At 38.3% G+C, this 22,429-nt stretch overlaps 1 protein-coding gene across 1 annotated transcript in view; it reads right to left on the bottom strand.

The window, feature by feature from the left end:
• Nucleotides 1-1,206: 1,206 nt before the first annotated feature.
• Nucleotides 1,207-22,429, bottom strand: part of LOC115434795 (serine protease HTRA1A-like) — a 36,888-nt gene continuing 15,665 nt past the window's right edge. The window contains exons 4-9 of the mRNA XM_030156935.1: nucleotides 7,826-8,020; nucleotides 7,705-7,737; nucleotides 7,496-7,610; nucleotides 6,735-6,792; nucleotides 6,523-6,618; nucleotides 1,207-1,902 (exon numbers count right to left, since the gene is read on the bottom strand). Coding sequence (XP_030012795.1) covers nucleotides 1,734-1,902; nucleotides 6,523-6,618; nucleotides 6,735-6,792; nucleotides 7,496-7,610; nucleotides 7,705-7,737; nucleotides 7,826-8,020 — 666 coding nt within the window. The 3' untranslated portion in view covers nucleotides 1,207-1,733. The remainder of the gene's footprint in view (nucleotides 1,903-6,522; nucleotides 6,619-6,734; nucleotides 6,793-7,495; nucleotides 7,611-7,704; nucleotides 7,738-7,825; nucleotides 8,021-22,429) is intronic.

The following is a 22,429-nucleotide window of genomic DNA, read 5'->3' as shown; positions in this document are numbered from 1 at the left end:
TTATGGTGCATGCCTGTGGGCCACTTAGCATTACGGTAAAACATTTTTCTGTAATGCAGCTTCCATGTGGTGTGTAGGAATGGAAAAAAGGAGGTGAAGATAAACATCCCCTGGTTGTTAAGGCAAAGCTCTGCAATTCAGATGATTGGTTAACTGCAGTGGTGGATGACAGAATCTCTTCTGAAAGTTAGGGCTTCATTTACCCCCTGTAAGCACCATTTTCATTTGTATGCTAGTATATCTTCATGCTGAATTATTTGTCTCTAAAATATTGAAATATGATTATGTCTCACCAACAATCAGAACGAATATACATGTTTTGATACACTTCCAGGTAATAAAGGGTTAAACAGTTTGCACTTTTGTTGTTTCCTGTGCAACTTCCATACACCTGCGATAAAAATAGAGAAGGACAATGTTGTTAGCAGATGTGTTTGTGTGCTGCTGTGAGTAAACGACCAGGAGCAACTCAATGCATAAGACAGTCTCCCTTTTCTTCATTATTGAGTGATTACACCAGGAAGAACTAAAGAACTGGAGATAATCCCCTTTTAGCAGGTAAATTAAAAGATTTAATTTAGCTATTTACATTGGACTACAATAAAGCTTTTGTTCTGAGTTATGATGGGTCATAACTTGGAATACAAAGGCTTCACTGGGTTTTTTCCATGACATAATTCAAATTTAATGACTCTTTTTAATACTTATTACGGATACTTTCTCGTTTATCCTCATACTGTTTTTTTGTGTGTCATAGCTTCTCTTGTTCTCATGAGTTCATCATCTTCATAGCCTTCATCCAAAATGCATGTGGTATGAAAATTCTGTACCGAGACATTGAGTGTATTCATACGAGGCCCTCATCTGTGGCCGCTGCATCGTGGGTCGGATCTCTGTTTGGCTCGCTCTCCTGTCTCTGAGGTCAGCCTGCAGAGCCCCTGGCCCAACAATCACACCAGACCACTATCAAGCCCATATGAAGGCAATAAAATCAAATCTAAACCAGATCCCAATTGGTTTTATGTCCCTGTGTGTGTATCTGTATGTGTGCATGAGCAATAGTTAAGCAAACACGGCACACACACAAAGAAAATAGAGTAATGTCAGCCTGAATGCTTTCCATCTCAGAGGGTGTATGTGTCTCTGTTTATATGTGAGTGAGACTGAGTCGAACACAAAATGGAAAGAAAATGAAAAAGCAAGTCATCAATGTCAAAACAAAAGAAGGTAAACCCTTTATTTTCTTCTCAGTATGCATCAAATAATCAACAAAAAATCTACAGTACTTTAAAAAAGGAGTTTAGAAAACAATAATTATACAAATCAGATTTACCCAGTGAGTCTCAAAATTGCTTAAAATTGCAGTGGAAGGCCTGACTGAGCAAATCCCATATTAAAAAAACAATGCACAAAAGGAAGCAAAACAAGACAAAACAAAAAAAAATCAATATGCTAATAACCAACTTCTTAGTTTGAGATCCAAACAGTAGCATTGATCAAAGCATTAACGACTAAAAGTGAAAACACTGAACAGTACAGCACTGCCGTTAGGGCATCTGTACAGTTGTTTCTTTCAAGACAAAGTCAGAATTTTTCTGGATGTGTGGCACAACTGGCCTTTGGCCACAGGGGGAGGGTGTGTCAGTAGAATCCCCCCCTCCAGTTTATCATTTAAGGTCCACTGGTGATAAGTAAAAACTAGCTCCAGCTCCTGTGCTAAGTGTCATGGAGGGTCAAGGGTCAACCTCTATGGGAACAACAGTGAGGATAGCGTCTTCATTTCCACGGCGTACAACTACCCTCAAGGTGTCATCCCTCTTGATGGCAGCGCTGACATCTGTTGCTGATGAGATCCTCTGGCCATTAATAGAGATGATGACATCGTGCTCTTTCAGTCCAGCACTGGAGGGAAAAAGCACATAAAGCAACATGAAGGCCTCAAAAATGACAAGTCAGTACTGTATGATCTTCAACAATAAGTTTACAACTGTCATCTAGTACAACTCATTACCTCAGTGAGCTCAAATGATGCCATTTGTTTACTGCCATTTATACTGACATATTTTTCTCTGTACATCAATGTTTGAGCTGTGATGGAAGATGTACTCTAATCCTTTATTTAAAGGAGTGATATTTTGCTTTTTTAAATGAAATTATGCATTTTAAAACATTTCCCTGTGGTCTACATAAACTGTAAATGCTATGTTTGGGTCTGAGTTCTTCAGTAATTCAACTCCACAGGTCCATCTTCAACCCTATTTCTGAGTAATGACACCAGAAAGGTCGTTTTGAGCGCTAGCCCTTTAAATGCAAATGAGCCACTTCACACCCCACCCCCTCCAGTGCTGCTCTGTCCAACCGTCAACCAACAATTGAACGTTTTTGTGGGCGGCCATGGCTCAGATGGTAGAGTGGGTTGTCCAATAACCGAAGGGTTGGCAGTTTGAATCCTGCTCTGTCCCAGTCATGTGCTGTTGTGTCCTTGGGCACACTTCACCCTCCTTGCCTCCAGTGCTGCTACTCACACTGGTGTATGAATGCATATGACTGATCGGTGGTGGTCAGAGGGGCAAATTGGTAGCCACGCTTCTGTCAGTCTGCCCCAGGACAGCTGTGGATACAAATGTAGTTTACCACCACCAGAGGGGGAATGTGAGAGTGAATGAATAATGGATCCACTGTATGCACTTTGAGTATGTATATTTTGTATATTTTTACCACTTCTCATGAAATGATTATGACAATATGATTTATTCTTGACAGAGAAAGTGTAACTGGGACTCATCATGTAATCATTACACCAGGTCAAAGGCAATACTGATGTGTATAGATAAGAAGAAAAAAGGAGAATGTGTCTAAAAACAAAACTATACCAACTTTATGGGCAATAGTTGACACATGAAAGTCCATGTTAGTATGACTATATAATGTTTTTGGATACATTTTATGGCTGAATGCTTGTATTTTAATGTTGGACATGTTTAATATTGAGCTCATTTTAAGTACTATATTAGGTTTATTATGTTGGTTTAATCTACAGCAATGCGTCATATTCTATGAGATCATCATATGAGTGTAGTACCACTGGCCTGTGAGAACCATGTATATGTAAGAAGTAAGTTTTTAGTTTATTTCATTTAAGATATAGATTTTTGCGGCCCATAAAGGAATGCTCAGTCCTTCAGTTTATCATAAATCCTTCCCCTAACATTTGGATTCAGATTTTTCATTCAACAGGAAAAGGAAAAAAGTTACCTAAATGTAAGTGAAACTGTTCAGCATAAGCATGGGGGAAAAGTATTTGCATCTAAGAAATATAAAGTTGCTAAAAAATGGAAATACTCAAGTACAAATACCTCAGATTTGTACAGAAGTACTAAGATACATTCTATTACAGATGATTATTTATCTTAAATGGCCATATTTGTCCTTCTGCTTGTTGAATTGTGACCCTATTTCAATATTTACATTGACATAATACTTTATGTAAAACCATAAAACAACAGGTTGCTTAATGGCCTTGGTGCTCGGCCTACAGATGTAATGGCTCACAAAACAACACTTTACTCACAATAAAATCAATTAAAATAAAGTGATCACATGACCTTGTGTTCCCTATAAGCAAGTTAAACCTAGGGTTTGTGCACATTTCTTTATAGGCCTGAATTTAAAATATGCTGTAAACATTTTAATGGCACTATGATGATGGTGGAATCATAGCAAAGTGAGGGCAAAGTGCTAACCCATAAAACGGAGTGGGCAAACACCCAGGCATAATAAAGAAAACAAACCAGTAAACCTGAAATCACACACAGACCAAAGCATTTATAAGATGGGGTATCAAACGCTTTCTGCTGTGTAATTAGAGCCACATGTAAACAAGTGCCACCACACCTTGGCTTACACCATTCTCCTTTAACTCAGCAGCAGCTCTGTATGGGCCTCATTATATTCAGCTTCTCCAACACCTCCAGCAGAGCGTACAGAGGTTTTTTAAGGCATGGGGCAAAGATTTCCAAAGGCCACAAATAACACAAAATAGAGTGAGATCAAACACATGAAACTGTAGAATAGAAAATAATATAAAAAGAACCACAGAAATGTTATTATGCAAAAAACTGGGAGAATTAGGCAATGAGTAAACTCTTACAAGGCCTCGTATGGAGTAGGGGTAGGAAAACCACAGAGCAGAGAGTAACCTCCTTCCATGAGGTTTGAAGGAAACAGCTGACCTCAGCGTCTCCCAAGCCCCACTCTGCTGGAGCTGTGGTGGTGGCTGATTGGAGCGGGCTGCGATTGTGGGTGGAGGGGGGATATTTTAGAGGGCCAGGCACTCCTTGCATGCCAGAGTGAGCTGTGAATTTATGTTCTACTAAGACAGTTGTGTAGGAGGCTGTGTATGTGTCAGAGTGTGCGCACATGACAGTGAAAGGAGGTAGGAAATGAAATATATTATGTGTATTTGTACTGGAAGTAGGACGTGTTGTGTGAATTCAGTGCATGTTTGTCGCAGCACTTTTAAAATAGGTTGTAGATTATTAGTTATCCTCTTAAAATGTCAAAAGCAAAGTAACTATACTGTTGTCCAGAAAGTTGGAATAATTTGTGACCAGGTCTTATAATTACATACTGAGTCCCAGTTACACTTCATCTATCAAGAATAAATCACATTGTTATGATCATTTCATGAGAAGAGGTAAAATAGTTTGAGTCCAAGTTTATGAGAAATACTATATTCGAATTACTTAAACAAACAAGTGGTTCCAGGCACAACAAATCCCGCCCCCCGTACGTACTGTACCTTATTTTGGCATTGATCCAGCTGATGTCATCATATCTATGCATGTGGCGATGTCAGCATATCAATTAGCTCTATACATGTCCCAAGTTTAAAGTAAATTGAAACAAAATTGATGTTTTTATAGACATTTGAAATTTCGCTCATTGTAAGTAAATGGGAGAAAAAAAGGTTTTAAAAAATTCATAAAAAATTTTAACTTTGACCTACTTTTCCCAAAATGTAATCAGATCTATTCTGGGTCACTGGCAATCTATAAGGCTAATTTGGTATGAATTCAACAAATAGTTTTGCGGCTACAGACATGTGAAATTTCGCCCATTGGAAGAAAATGGGGGGAAAAAAAAACTGTAAAAATGTATTAAAAATTTGAACTTTGACCTACTTTTCCCATAATGTAATGACATTTATTCTGGGTCACTGGCAGTCTATAAACCCAATCTGGTATGAATTCAACCAATAATTTTGCTGCTAGAGTGTTAACAAACAAAGAAACAAACACACTGAACCAAAAACAATACCCCTTGCCTTCGGGGAGCAGGATCTGGGGCACCGTAAAGGTGGAGTAAACATGACAAGTTCATGGGGCCCAGCATTTCTGGTGGGCTCACAGAGCAGTGGAGGGAGCCCAGTGGAAAAAGGTTAGAAGTTGTGAAACTTTTGTGTAAGATCCGCTGTATAATAGCGGTATAGAAGCTGGGAGTCGGACGTTGAAAGCATGTTAAGTTTCACGTTCACTTCACACCAGTGTTTGTTACGTTAGTTATGGCTCACACCCCAATGTATGTACCCCACCGATGGCCAATCGAAAAGATACTGAATTTTATAAAGGGCCCACATTGTTTGGCTTTCATGGGGCCCACAATTGCTAGCAGTGCCCAAGGGTGTCGTAATAACGCAGTTTATTAAGTTTCTACAAGTTACTATATTCACTGCTTTGCTGACCCCACACTCTCTGGGAATACAGTCAGGTCCATATATGTTTGAACAGTGATACACATTTGCCTCTATACACCACCACAGTGGATGTGAAATGAAGCAGTCAAGATGTGACTGAAGTGTGGACCTTCAGTTTTAATTCAAGGACTTTAACAAAACCATTTAACTGTTTAGGAAATACAACCATTTTAAACTGAGTCTCTCTATTTTAAGAGGATCAAAAGTAATTGGACAAACTAAGTCTGTCAATACTTGAAAATCCTTTGTAGCCATTGACTGTCTGAAGTCTGGAACAAATGGACAGGGCACAGCATCCTCCCTGGAGATGCTTTGCTTGGCCCTGACTCTAAACTCGCCTTCAGTTGTTGCCTGCTTGTGGGTCTTTCTGCCTTTAGTTTAGTCTTCAGTAACTGAAAAGCTGCTCTGTTGAGTTGAGATCAAGTGACTGACTCAACCACAGAAGAACACCCCATTTCATTACCTTCCAAAGCTCACGGGTTGCTTTTGTTGAACCAAAAGAAGGCAGGGTGCCACAAAAAGATGCAATGCAATGGAATAACTGACATATTCCGTAGTATTTCTAGAAACATAAATAATTAATAATAATCTGTACGTGTATCATATTATGACTGCATTACTTTAAATCTGCTTTACACTCATATGCAGCTAGATTCTCTGCAACTGTGTGTCACATGAAAACGACAATAACCCATTGCAGAGAAAAAGTCAGTGTGCTTTTGTCTGTACTTTAGCCAATATATTTGATGGTTATATTTGGCCCTTACGCTGCAGCCGGTGTCTTTGCGATAACTTCCATAACATAAGCTCCGGACGTGATGTCAGGGAAGTCCCGGTGTCGAGTCTTCAGCTCTTTGGCCAGCCTGTAGGTAAAGGAAAGAGAATATAAATTAGTAATCAATCTTCATATTAATCTAACACAAAGCTTTAACGGTGAGATAATAATTCAGTGCAATGCAAATAAAATGCATGTACTTACGCTGGAGTGAGAGTCATCATCCTCACACCAATGTACTTATTCTTAGCAGCTGTCCTCCCTAGAAATGGACGAAAACACAAGATGCAATCATTTATCTCTTATGGAGCGACTGTGGTTCTCAGATTTATGACGCTGTTTATTGACCTCTATACTTTTCTAGGACATTTTTACCTTATATGTGAATAAAAGAAATATTACGTAAAACCTGCAGTAAATCACAGATTGTCTCACAAATCTTGCATGTGTCTTGCAAGAGACTGTGAATGTGTGCATACTCTATCTTCTATTTTTTTCATACATTTAATAAAAGTTGTTTTTAGAGAATTCCTCACATAGACAAATCAAACCGAGGTGTCAAGTTGCCAGCCACAGGTAAAATACATGTGTGGGGTATTTTTAAAATACTGTCAGGTAAAGTGGAAAAAGCTGTAAATATAAAAAATGACCTGGTGCATACTGGCATTCACCCTTTATAGTTTATTTGCAGTGTCATAATTCTGTTAGGTAATGCTGGGCAAACATTCATAAGGCTAGAAATGTAGTAAATAAATCCACCAGAGACCAAACAGATAAAAACAACCACAGAGGTGGTGTGTTGAATCTGATGTTCTGAAACCCATACTGCAGTGCACTCGCCAAAGGGTTTTGGATCCAACTTTCACAGCCAATTTCCAACATTTGCCTCCCACATTTTGCCTTTGTGATTCAATGAAAGCAATAAAATGACAGAGATAATCAGATGTGTCAGCAAGAGCTCATACCTCTGGCCTGCCTGTCATAGGATTCTGCCAGGAACTGTCGAATCTTGTCTGAGGGTATGGCAAAAGAGATGCCAGCTGTCACTTTCAATGTGTTGATCCCAATTACCTCACCATCCTACAGGAGCAGAGTCAGCTTAGTGTTTCGTAACAAATCAACAAATCTCATTATGGTATTTTTTTATCTCATGTGTAGTGAAAGCCATTCCTACCAGATTTACAAGAGGCCCTCCGGAGTTCCCATACTGTGAACCAGTGAAGATACACATTACAATGCCTGTCAGTCTGTATAATGATCATTTGTGCTTGATGATGGATAATTTGTCCACTTACATTGATGATGGCATCAGTCTGGATGTAGTCCATGTCGGAGTTGCGAAGCCCCAGCTCTCTGCCCCCTCGCTGAGTGGTGCTGACGATTCCTGTCGTGACTGTGTTCTGGAGGGAAAACGGGCTCCCGATAGCGACCACAAACTCCCCTGGTCTCAGGTCTGATGAACGCCCCAATAACAGCACAGGAAGCTTAGTCTGAACAAATGAGGAGATAGTACAGAGGTTATTAACACAAGACATAAAAACTTTTAACAAACGCGTCAAAGGCTGGCTAAAGCAAAACATATAGATAGATAGATAGATAGATAGATAGATAGATAGATAGATAGATAGATAGATAGATAGATAGATAGATAGATAGATAGATAGATAGATAGATAGATAGATAGATAGATAGATACGTGTGTGTGTGTGTGTGTGTGTGTGTGTGTGTACAAATATATATATAAATATATATACATAGTTTTTCTTTTATTTTTCAATTACAATGTTACTGTAAAGTTAATGAGGAACTACTCAATGCTCAAATATGATGCTTAACCCTTTAAAACCTAAGCCTAACATGGTCCGTCTGGACTTTTTTTTCTTATTTTGACAAACTAAAATATTAGAAAGTATGCTGTTAGTGAGTGAGTCCATTTGTCCATTTTTCTAGATCTTTCAAAATCTTGCAATCATTTATAATTTACTGCATGTTACAATACTGTTTAAACATCTTCTTCTCCAGCTGCTAGTACAAGCATGAGTGAAATTACCGTAATGACCCACTAAAATCTATAAAGCGCAATGTCTCAGGTTTCATAAACCATTGGAATTTTTCCAGTTGCACAAACAGTGAAAGAGTTACAGCCATCCAAACTGCATATATGCAGGGTATGTCAGCCGTGACACATCAGGTTTTAAAGAATTAAATGTGCTTTATGTTGGAAGTGACTTAAAGAATTAACTATAATAGCACATCTTCACTCTGTATAATAAGTGAATATTTTTAATTAAAGTCATGGCATATTCCATTCTAAGGGGCAGCTGTGGCCTAGAAGGTTGTAGAATTTAACCCCCCATTTGCTCCCCACTGCTCCTAGTCTGCAGTGTGCGGTGTGTTCCATGTTCAGTGATGTTTAACTACAGAGTCGATTTCGGTATGTGTTGCATGTCCACGTTTAAACAATATACTGACAAGTAAAGATTCGGAATCTTAATCTAAGACTGAAGCCTCAAAAACCATCACAGGAATAACATTCTATGGTATAGTTAAATAAATCCTTAAACAAAGCATTGATAATACAAGTGAGTGTGAAGAGTTCAGTTGTGTATGGTGTTGCTATTTCATGTGATAAAAATTAAATACAGAGGAATAGCATGTTTCCTAGTAGAACTCCACTGCCAATTCAGAAATATACAAGAAGCTCTAAAATCAGTGTGAAAAAAGGCACAGAATCTGCTTTAATTTCTTTTCATGTATTTGAAGTCCTTTATCTGAAAAAAGGCTGAGTATAATAGAAGAAACTACGGAAAAAAAGTAATACTGAGCCATATTCGCTGTATCAAAAAATGATTTCGCAATAGTGTGTGTCTGTGTGTTTCGAAATAAACACACATTATATAATAGGCTCTATTAAATTAAGCTGAGCGATAACCATAACTCTGTGCTGCTTTTCAAGTGCAAATTTTCTGGTGAGCTTAAAAGACGCCCCATGATCATCTGTTTTATGAGTGGACAGTTGGAAAACAATTACCCCAAAACCACAAGACTTCTAAACATTACCCATAATACTGAGTGGCATTGCTCCCACACAATAGCAGTTACTTTTATTCCACAGCAGGAAGATGTGACGTTAATGCCAAACAACTCAACTCAGAATACTAATAATAAAGATCAAATGTTTACTTGTTGGACTCAATGTGCAGTCCAGTTGACACATTGTTCCCAATGGTATTCATATGCCAACAAACCACAGAGGCTGGAAAACTGACTGATATACAGTAAACAATGACTAACTTAAGCCTTGGCCGAAGCCTCAGTTGTCAGAGCTGCTTTCTTCTGCACACAGACGCAGAATGGATATATTTATCCATCCGCAGTGACAGTTTCCGTTTTTCCTGAATGAAATGATCTCTTTTGGGCAACCCGCAGTCAAAGCCCACGCACCACCACATCACTTTGAGCCTGTGTTCAGATTCAACTCAATGCCCCGGTGGCGAAGGAGCGCTATCTGAGAAAAAAGACCTGTCCTGAGCGTTCCTCTTGCGTATCCGTTTTGCTTACTCAGGGTTATAAATAGGAGCCGGGAGAGCCTGCGAGTAACTGAGACGACACACGTTAGAAGGCACAGACAAAAGGATCTGTTGGACGTTTGCCCACACAACACGTGTTTACATGTACTGTGAATAAATTTGGATCTTGAGGAGAAATTTTGACTAAACAATAAGAAGGATAGGTCTAATCACACTGTAAAAAAAGGAAATTCAAGGCAATAAAGAGTTTTTTTCTATGTGAAACTACTCTTTTTATTATAAATATCCTTTTAAAGACACATGTAGGCTATAGTTTTGATAAAGTTGAGCTTGACTTAACAATAACAAGCTTAACCAATGGCTTATGTAATATCCCAACAGAAGAATAAGATCAATTTTCCTCATTTTAAGTGTTACGCCTTGTACTACTTCTCATCCTAATAATATTTAGTCTGTTTCAAATAACTGTGTTTTTATTGCTTATAATAACTACAGCTTTTTCCATTTGTTGACTGAATTTTGTTTTTCAAAATTTGCTTATGTCTGTTCCAAATGTTTAACCCTTTGCTGAATATAAGACAAGTTGCTTATTTTTTCAGAATATGTGTCTATTTTGTCTGTTTCTGTCTGTTTTTCACCATTTTCCATCATAACTTAAAGGCACACATGCAGATCAATACGTCAAAAGATGTCTCAGGCCAGGGTTTTGATTACTTTTTGGCAAAGCTGTGGAGGTTGCAGCAGTGTGTGCATAGGCGTTAAAACACTCGTTTGGCACATGCTAACACAAACAGACACCTGAGTCGCAATCTGCGTAAAGTTCAAGCTGCTTCCTTTCCTCCTCCTCCTTTCTCCATGTGAGATAAGGGTCTAACCAGATGGAGGGAGGAAGCAAGTGAAACATACACAGCTGAGAGAGAGAGGACGTCAGGTGGATGTGAGTCACTGCCAAGACATTTAGCACTGGGCCACAGTCGGTCGCCATGATTACAAAACCTTGTGGTTAATTTAGACGCTGAACTAAACTGATGAATGCAAGGTATGGACACACTATGTATGCTTTTCAACCTCTGCAAATCCTTAATAAAATTTATGTAGCCAAAGAAATGAGAATGACGTAGGTGACAAGGCTATCTGGTAATTCAAAAAAAGCATGAGCAAAATAAATCATACAAATTGTTGCATCTGGAAAGAAAAGCATTCTATTTTTTTTTTTTTTTTTTTTGAATGGAATTATGCATTTTAAAACATTTCCCTGTGGTCTACATAAACTGTAAATGCTATGCTTGGGTCTGAATTCTTCATTAGTTCAACTCCACAGGTCCATCTTCAACCCTATTTCTGAGTAACGACACCAGAAAAGGTTGTTTTGAGCACTGGCCCTTTAAATGCAAATGAGCCCCCCCTTTTAGGTTGTTGACTGTGCTGCTCTGTCCCGTTCAACCAACAATTGAACATTTTAGGTAATCGGCTCTAAGTTGGGACATATTTTCAGTTTTTACTACAACTGCTGCTGCTTATAAACAATTATGTCATATTCGGAGAAATGTTCGTCGGAAATCTTGACCTAATATGTGCAAATTTCATGACGTAACTAGTTATAGACGTAACAAATTAAGCAGGAATTAAAAAAGGTTGCAGAAATCCACTTGATTTTTGCTAAAATTAATATAAAGATAGCTTTGCAGCACCTGGAGGGTTCAAATTCAAACTTTATGAACTATTAGGGTCCAATTACACAAATAAATGTACCAAAAACTAATAAAAGTGGGTTTAGCAAAATATGACCCTTTTAAATTTTGTCAAACACACTCACATTTATGAAAAAACATCAGACATGCTTATTTTCATGAGGACCTAGTTTATTAAATACTATAATCAGGTATTTAAATCCTCAGTTTATATAAGTATTATTTAAAAGTATTCATATAAGTAGCAAACAAATAGAAAAAGCATATATTTTTCTAAGAAAGCAGCTAAGGTAAAAGTAGTACAGACAAATGACATTTACGCTTACAACTTTCTAATAATATCTGAATTCTTTTTTTGCTTATGTCTCTTCTGAGGGTTCAAAACCATCATTATTTACACACAAACTCACAATGCATTCAGAAAAATCATGCGAACAGTGCAAGTATGCATGAGTTTGCTGAAAGGCAAGCAGCACTTATGTGATAACAAACACTGAAAATACAGATGGCTAAAGTTTGGAAAGACCACTTGCTTACATATCACTTACTAATCATGACTAGTCAGCAATCTGGAATGACTTGTGGAAAATCACCTCGCCATGTGAGCCCGCCTCTCCTGACCACCCAAGTGACTCACCCTGCTATTTCAGAAGAAGGTTGTGATGCAGTAGTAGTTCACCCAGACACTGTAGCCACACTTGAGGATGGAGGCAAGGTGAGAGAGGGGAACACCAAACACCACAAACCACAGGAAGAGAGCCGGGGAATGTCAGACAACTACAGTTCCTTTGAAATTACACCAGTGCATACAGCAAGTTGGGCTTCTGCCAGAAACCACATTATAACAACAAAAAAAAACTTGATAGGCATCCAAAACTATCTTGAACTTTAAATACCTACAGAATTATTTGTTAAAGCGAGGGACGACTACATTGTTGATGCTGAGATTCCTTGGTCTCTTGTCACAGAGAAATCTTGTTTTCTATGTGTTGGGATATGTGAGAGGGAGGACATCAGATTGAAGGCAGGTTTGTTTGCATTTACGAGAAGAAATAGCTGCCAGGCAATGGGCCACGTGCAAAGAATTACACTTTTTTTTTTTTTTTGTATGTTTTGTCGTTGAGTTTTGAGATAACTTCACATTGATTTTATCACAGTAAGGTCAGTAAAGACAATGTAGGGTAAGCAAAACAAGACGGGAGACAGATAAGTGGATGAACCAGCTTAGAAATAGCTGCAGAGTTGCTATAGAGATCTGGATTGTTTTAATGTTATAGCCTTGGTTGTTTGGTGGGTCATTTAAAAGCTATTACATTAACTACCGTTTTATGGCGCAAAGACCAGGTGCAAACTTTACTCCAGTCAAGCTGGGATGGACCGTGGCTCATGGTTTTGCAGGCAAATGCGTACATGTGAATGCACACACACTTATGAACACACAGTGAGAAGGAGGAGGTTGTCTGGGCATGAACCCTGACAAACTAAAGTCTGTAAATTAAAACCCACGCACCTGGCACTGGTTAGATATACACACAGACCGCTTCAAAATACACACATACAGACACAGAGGCTGCTTTGGTCAGGTCAGTATGTGACCCAAACTGTGTCCAAACTCAACTGCAGTCACTTAAGCTCTCCTCTTCCTTCCACACAGGTTACTTCAAAGCAGGAAACGTTACTTGCAAAATCCGTAAGAACAGTAAGGTATAAGGTTTTACTGCTGACGTCTGAACTCGTGCCCTGAGGCCTTTGCTTAATGCAGATGAAATGGGGCAGGATTCAGCACGCTTATGCATAACATCAAGCCAAAGGATCAGAAGATCAGACCTTGAGATGCAAGTAAGGGATAGTATGAGTGTGTGTCTGTTGAGTCTGGGTGAGTGAGTGCATTGTGTGTGCTTTAAAGGAGTGATATTTTGCTTTTTAAAAATGGAATTATGCATTTTAAAACATTTCCCTGTGGTCTACATAAACTGTAAATGCTATGCTTGGGTCTGAATTCGTCATTAATTCAACTCCACAGGTCCATCTTCAACCCTATTTCTGACTGATGACACCAGAAAGGTCATTTTGAGTGCTGGACCTTTAAATGCAAATGAGCCACTTCATGCCCCACCCCCTCCAGGTTGTTGGCTGTGCTGCTCTGTCCCGTTCAGCCAACACCTGAACATTTTAGGTAATCGGCTCAAAGTTTGTACATATTTTCAGTATGAACTACGACCGCTGCTGCTGATAAACAATCATGGCGTACTCAGAGAAATGTTTTTCAGATATCTTTACCTTATATGTGCAAATGTCGTGACGTAACTAGTTATAGATGTAACAAATTAAGAAGGAATTGAAACGGGTTGTAGAAATCCACTCAATTTCTGCTGGAATGAATATAAAGATCGTTTTGCAGAACCTGGAGGGTTCAAATTCAAACTTTTTGAACTATTAGGGTCCAAATACACAAATAAATGTACCAAAGACTAATTAAAGTGGGTTTAGCAAAATATGACCTCTTTACATATTTGCCAGCGCGAAAATACTCCCCTGCAAGTTCTGTTAAAGGAAATGTATGTAAGAACAAGAAAAGCACTCGGAGAGCGCTGATCTCTGCCAAGGCAGATCAGTGCCCCCCCCCCCGATCACCACCAAAATTTAACCATTTCTTCCTTGTACCAGCATCAACATTTCCTGAAAATTTCCTGAAAATCCATCCATAACTTTTTGAGTTATCTTGCTGACAAACAAACACGCACGCACACAAAGCAAAGCGATCATCATACCTCTTGGCGAAGGTAATTATCTGCAAAAAAGTACACTGTTTCCCATAAAGTTGGAATAAAATAGTTTTACCACTTGTCATGAAATGATTATGACAATATGATTTGTTCTTGACAGATAAAGTGTAACTGGGACTCAGTATGTAACCATTACACCAGGTCAAAGGCAATACTGTTGTATATTGATAAGAAGAAAAAGGGGAATGTGTCTGAAAACAAAATGAATCCAACTTCACGGGCAACAGTTAACATATGAATAAACGTACCAAAGACTAATAAAAGTGGGTTTAGCACAATATGACCCCTTTGAGTGGTGCGTTTGAATGTGGGTGCGTTTTAGTTTGACTTAACAGGGATGAGTGCTAACAAAACATGGAGGCTAATATTACAGACAGATGAGCTAATCAGTGCCATAGTCAACACATGGAGTGGTTCTTTGCTCCACTGAGCCGCTCTCCGCTGTGTAGGTAACATCAACATATTTAAATCACGCTGGGTAAGCCCGATGCTTAGTGACACCAGTACGGAAACCAATATGGTTTCCATATGTTGTTGTGAAGGTCTTACTCAGTGTAAGAGCAAACATATGTCTGTGAGTTCCGTGTGTATGTTACACTCAGTAGGCTTGCATGAGAGTTTGGAAGATTTGAGGGCGTCTCGGCTCCGGCTAGACACCACAATACTTTGAACTCCACGAATCACGACAATGAGAGGAGATCAGGTCTTGCGCGTTCTATTGCGTCAGGGGAAGCTTCCTACAGCCTCACTTCCTTTACATAAAGCAATGACTCGTATAATGACTTGACTATTTATTGAAATGCCTAAATGTCTATGATAGACACACTGTAAAAAAAAATCCTGATGTTTTTACAGAAAAAACTGGCAGCTGTGGTTACCAGAACAGTACTGTAAAAAACACATCCAACTGTAAACATATTTATGGAGTAACATGTAGATTTAACATTTTAAACATGTAGATTTAACATTGGATTTAAATGGTAAATGGACTGCACTTATTTAGCACATTTTATACACCCTCATGGTGTCCAAAGCACTTTCCAAAACCACCAGGTCAATTTAGGGTTCAGTGTCTTCCACAGACACTTTGACATATGGACAGTCGGAGCCAGGATTCAAACCACCAACCCTTTGGTTATTGGACGACCCGCTCTACCAACTCTACCAACCCATTAATTTACAAATTTAAAATGTTAAATTGTTAAATGTTTACTTTGTTATAACTTTTTTATGAAAAAAAAAAGCAAATAGGCCGTTATTTCAACACTATGGTCTTGCAATTTAAACCGCACCACATTGTTTTTCAATTTACAGTTTTATTTTCTAAAAACAATAGAAATACATCATTTCTACATACAAATCTGGTTTTGTTCACATACTCTTCCTGTAAAAATTACAGCTATATTTGATTTAATCGTTAACACAAAAATCTTTTCAAATAAACAACTTTGCATCGTATTGTCACTTACAGTTTTTTTATGTTGCAATTTTACAACTTTTTGGTGTTAATTCCACAGTCATTTTTTACAGTGCACTTACCAATGAAAAGGCAGAGCAGTAATAGTCACTCCTATAGATTTTTATATGTCCAGGTTGATTTGCTATAGTCTGGAGTATTTTTATGGGCTTGTTATTTGTCTACTACACTTGAATCAATTCACAGATATACCAAGTGGGTCTGCTTTTGACAGATCACACTCCAAATTGTTTCTTGAAACATAACCTGAAGGTTTTTCAAATCCATTTTTAAAGCCTTAGGCACAAAACTTCACTGCTGACTCCCACACAATGAATTATTCATCCTGAACAGGGATTCTTTTATGTACTACAACCTGTTGATAACATAACACCTTAGTAGTGATTTTTTTAATCAGCTTTGAAATGAATAATTGACTCCTGCTCCAGGTAGTTAGTTAGCTTGAGCTGCTAAAACGTGCATTGTACATTAAATTAGAAGAACAGTGTATATTTAATTCATTGGAGTTTCTCATGAGCAAAAAGTAAAAATGCCAAAAGCTTCTAGAGTCACACAATGCATCCCCTTATATATTAAATAAAAATAGGACCAATGGCCCTGTAGCTTACCAGCCAAGTTAAAAGCTTTGGGAAATGTGTCCAGATGCCATTTATTATTACCTACTTATGTGTATTTATTATATTACAGAAATAGCGATGACGATTGAGCAATGACGTCACTGGGAATCCTCTTCTGATCACATGAATGAGGTTATTTCTAAACAAATAACATGTGCAAAGGATCACACCGCACATGCCCGAAGGAAGTACAGTCGCCAATTGGTTGTTGACAATAACGTGACCATATTTCTTTACCTGAATGATATTATTTGTAAACAATCAAACGTGTGCTTCTGTAACATGCAGACATGTAAGAATTTGGATACCTCAAAACAAGAAATTCGAATCCAGTTTAATGGTGCCAAGTGAATTAGCATATGGCTACCATGTTTTGGTCATATTCCAATCAGATCTGCAAAAAATTCAAATTCCAACTTGAAATCACTGATACTTACTGATTTATTGTATCAGTCCACTTCCTATCTGTTATAATGGGAAAATTTTTCAAAGTCACACCAAATCCAGAATCAGATCCGGATTGAAATAATTTCAATACCTTGTGTTGACATCATCATACAGAAGCTGTATACCAAGTTTGAAGTCAACCAGAACTGTAGTTTCGGAGAAGAAGACGATTGAAATTTTTTCCCCATAAGAGCCTGTGTTAAATTTTCCGTAAGTTCCCGGATCCAGAAGAAGATCCTGATCAGCATGTGGCCATTATGTTTTGGTCATCTCCCTATCAGGGCTGGACTGTAGAAATTTACACTGGATATCATTTATATTTACTGAGTTATTGCATCGATCCACTTCCTATCTCTTATAATGGGGACATTTTTCAAAGTTGCACCAAATCCAGAATCAGATCCGGATCCAAATAATTTCACTAACTTTTGTTGACATCATCATAAAGAAGCTGTGTACCAAGTTTGAAGTCAATCGGAGTTGTAGTTTTGGAGAAGAAGACAATTGAAAGTTTTGTAACGGACAACAGACAACAACAAACGATGACGACTGCGCCGGACGCTGCATGACGACAATAGCTTACAGCCTATGCTAAAAAGTAAAGTGATATTTGGTTTTAGCATAACTGATTTCTTGTGTAATATTGGAAAATTACTGATATTATTAATATCAGAAGCAACAATGTCTTCATTTGGTTTGGTTAACATTCTGAAACTGCTAGATGCGTGTCATATAAATGAGCAATTAATTTAAGCCCCCTGTTAATTTCAGCTGCAGTGTGGCATGGAAAGGCAGCCTTATGCTTCCAATATAGTCCTCTATAACAATGGCACTGTTTGTCTCTGCGTTACCCATCACCTCATATTAAGAGCCCAAACCATTTTCTCTGGGAAATGTGCCTGATGCTGGTTTGGACAGGGTTATTACTGGCATATGTCTTTCTGCTCTGTTTTACTGCTGGAGGGGAAAAAGGAGGAATGTGCCTGCATATGTTTCTGTATTAATTTGTTTACCAGAGCTATTTAACATTATTTAATTTGTTGTTTTTAATTGTCATCTGTAGCTCTTACATAAACAGTGCCCACAGACGAAAATAAAAATGCAATTAATTATTGAAATCGGAGCGAGCGTACGTGGGCATGGGTTTCAGACAGCGCACTGGCTCCGACACTCGCTCCTTTGCCAGTGGAAAGACGTTACATTTTGTCCTTCAGAGACAGACGAAGGGGAAATGAATCACATCCTCCTGTCCCGACCTATCCTTTCTCCTCCATCTCTTGTCCCTGTAACCAAAATGGTTCCCATGTTTAAAGATGCAGTTTAGAGGGAACACAGCCAAGGACAATACACACACTCTCCTTTGCCTTGCTGGGTCTTGATCCACTTTGTTTTGGCCTACTTTTTGGCTGTGGAGTTGTTTTTGAAGCCAGCTGGACAGCCTACAGCCTTGGTCAAAGTGTTTTCATTTGTAAGTCAATGATGTCAGTCCTTTACACGATAAGCAAAAGAATATTGGAGATGTAATTTGACTGCCGGATAATTGCAATAATTGCTCTGCTTTACTATTATACTCTGTGTGTACCTTTTCAGGAATTACCTCCTTAATTTTAAGTGTCGTGCCAAAACGTGGGTGCATGTTTTGTAAAGAGCAGAACACAGAGTCGCGTCAGTGGCTAAAGCAAGTCTATAATCACTGGGTCCTTAAAAACTCATTTCATCCCCAAAATGCTAGTGGGTTTTACTTGTAGTTGATAGTTTCAGTGTAGAGGTTTTGTAAAATCCTTATGTCATCCGCTGAACAGCTTAGGGATACGCTAACCACACTTGATACAAGAGACTGCATGTTTATCTTTAACCCTCTTTATAATATAATAGCTGACTAGTTTGGCTGCTCCACATTTCTGTCCAGGACTTGTACCTTTGCCTCAGACGTTTTAGTGTCGTATCATAGACGTGCATCTACATGTGCATTTTTAAAACCCTGTTCTCCTGGGACGACTGCAGTTGATGTGGACCTCTGCTAATTTGTAATAACAGTGAAGGTTGTTGGTGTTCTTCATCCCACCCAAATCTACTTTTCCTGTAATTTTTTAAAGGAGTGACATTTTGCTTTTTTAAATGGAATTATGCATTTTAAAACACTTGCGGCATTGTACCCGTGGTGCCATTGTACGATAGCATGAGAAGCTAAAAGCGCCCAGCATACCTCACAACATTTGAATACGAACATTAAATCGTGCCTAGCAGGTAGTCAGGTACTGTTTGTATTCATTTGGCAAGTTTGGCAGCGATCGGGCCTGTGATGGCTGAGGAAAACCCCTACAAATGCCCTCCTGTGCTGCAACATCGGGACATCAATCGGACAAACACGCGCCGGACACAGAAACGTCCATTATAGTAGGATTTCCCTGTGGTCTACATAAACTGTAAATGCTCTGCTTGGGTCTGAATTCTTCATTAATTCAACTCCACAGGTCCATCTTCAACCCTGTTTCTGAGTAATGACACCAGAAAGGTTGTTTTGAGCGCTGGCCCTTTAAATGCAAATCAGCCACTTTACACCCCACCCCCTCCAGGCTATTGGCTGTGCTACTCTGTCCCATTCAATCAACAAATTAACATTTTAGGTAATCAGCTCGAAGTTTGGACATATTTTTAGTATGGACTACAACCACTACTGCTGACAAACAGTTATGGTGTACTCTGAGAAATATTCATCACAAGTCTTGACCTTATATGTGCAAATGTCGTGGCGTAACTAGATATAAAACGTAACAAATTAAGAAGGAAATAAAACAGGTTGTAGAAATCCACCCAATTTTTGCCAAAATGATTATAACGATAGCTTTGCAGCACCTGGAGGGTTCAAATTCAAACTTTTTGAACTCTTAGGGTCCAAATACACAAATAAATGCACCAAAGACAAATGAAAGTAGGTTTAGCAAAATATGACCGCTTTAAGTAAAAATGCATATGTAAATAAGCTCTGCTTTTCCAGTAAACACATTAGGTGGGATTTTGTGATTTGGTGGGATTTGCAGCATTTTTTTTTTTCCTACTTTGACCTCGAGGACTACAGTCGATGTGTTTTGGATGGAAATTCATTATGCTCATTTTATAATATGAGATGCCTATTCAATGATAGAGCAAATTGTCAGAATGGTGACATCTCAAAAGATGATAAGATGAATAACATACAGTTGCGGAAAAAAAATGATTACACCATCAAAAGTCATCAAAAACAATGGTTATGCAATGAAGTACTAACTCCTGTGACTAAAACAGACAGAAAAGAAAATATGGAATGCCTAAAAGCACTGTTTTTTTCAGTACAAAGTCATGGCTATTTATGTAAGAACTTAAGTGATTTTGGTTATTATCAAGAAAACCTTGGAAAATAGCTAGATATCAACTCTGAAATTAAACTCTTATGAGCTATTTTTGTTATTATTATTATATTTGTCCAAACAAAGGTACCTTTAGTTGTAAAAGGCATTAAAATGAACAAGAAATTGAAGAAAACAAGGGTAGCCTAATAATTTTTTCCGCGACTGTACATACATTTTTCGTCTTTCAACATCTTTATCTATATGTGGTGAACCTTGACATCTGAACGTAGGAATAATGTTAGTAAATTTGAGTCAAAAACAGACTTATGCTTATCCTGTGTGCATGAAACAAAGACATGTAGGGTTCATTTCCAAATCACCAGAGGTCCACACACAGGTTATACTAGTTCTGTACAAATAATGCTTAACACCCTTTTCTCTGTTTGTAAAGAGTGAGTTTTCAGAAAACAAAGTTAAAATCTACTAAAGTAAAATGTGCTATGATAGTTGTTTATGTCTGTGTGAAACCACAGATGTTACAACAAATTCGGAGGCGTAATCTGTAATAGTTAATATATTAAACTGCGTATGTGTTGTGCTAGAATGGAAAGCTTGACAGACATGGGGACATGACTTTGTACACGGTCAGTTCTTCCACGGTTGACAGTGTAAACAAAGCTAAGGATTGATGCGTTCATCGTCTTATCCCACCCCAAAACTTGTGGTTTAAACATTAAAAGACCTCCAAAGCAAAGACAGAGTGATAAAATGATTTGGTATGATATGGAAAATTCGCTGCTCTGTATATTTGAGGGTTTTGAAATCTTTCCAAGACATTATGACTGCCTCCAAGTCTGCAAGGGTCCATATAAGTCAACATGATTAAATAAATGTCGTTTCAAGTCAGTAAGATTTCAAGTCAGAGTGTTTCCAGGTAAAAGCGAACGTTTCCAAGTCAGTATGAGTGCTTCCAAGTGAAAGTATCTGTGTCCAAAATCCGAGTAAGAGAATGAGGTTAATGAGAGGCCTTTTAAAACCTTAAGCACGATGAGTTCTATCTTTAACGTGCCGTTGCCACATCACACAGTGCATTCATTAGCTTATTAGCTGACATAGTCCTGCAGACATATGGATTCATTTTCCAGGCCTTGACCACATTTCTCTCTCTCTTTCTTCTCTGTCCTTTTCTCTTTCTCCTTTCTCTGCACAGGAACAAGTGAGTATACAGAACTTTTCCCCCCTTTCCCCTCTCCTCTGAAGTTCCAGCTGCTGTAGACGAATTAATGTTTTCCCCAGAGCTGAGGGGTAGACCACAGCCCCAGGAAAAGGACTGGGCCCGGCTACCAATAAACTCCAATTTCACACAGAAAAGGAAGGAGAAAGAAAAAGAGAACAGAGTTTGCACAAAAGGCAAAACTAAACTTTAGAGGTTCTCACTCATAAACCAGAGCAATTGTTTATTGATTATTATGTGTGGCTGCTTGTGTTTAATGGAGAATTCCGTGACGAATAAAGAAAAACAGTGATTAAAAAGAAGAAAAAACTCAAAATACAGAAAAGGAGATGATGGAGTCAATACTCATCATTGCATTTGTGTTTTTTGCAACTTTTTAGCAGAGTTCGTACTTGCATTTGTGATACGGACAGCTTCCTAAACTAACCCTGTGGGATAATTTAACATCTGTGGTGCAATTTCCATTCCTGTTTAATTTCCTAGGAGCCACTCAGCAAAATTTTGGGAGGTGACTTTTCTTCTCACTTTTGACTATGGGAAGAGTACTGTTTTATTTATAGTGGATATAATTTACTTTAACTATATGGTTTGAATTGTGCTTGGATAAATTTCCAGTATGAAATTCACAGCTATTTCTTGTTAGGACACCAGAGTAAATACCCTGTAGCTCACTGTAGTTTCCCTCTTAATCCAAAATGACAGCTTTTGCTTTTGCTTTCCATTCTGCCCTCTCATTATAGACCACTCATCTTCTAATTCCCTTCCTATATTAACTCTCACTACATACA

Source organism: Sphaeramia orbicularis, chromosome 15 (genome assembly GCF_902148855.1).
Source record: "Sphaeramia orbicularis chromosome 15, fSphaOr1.1, whole genome shotgun sequence".
Classification (NCBI taxonomy): Eukaryota; Metazoa; Chordata; class Actinopteri; order Kurtiformes; family Apogonidae; genus Sphaeramia; species Sphaeramia orbicularis.
Note: the sequence above shows the minus strand (reverse complement) of the source record. Positions and strands in the feature narration are given on the sequence as shown.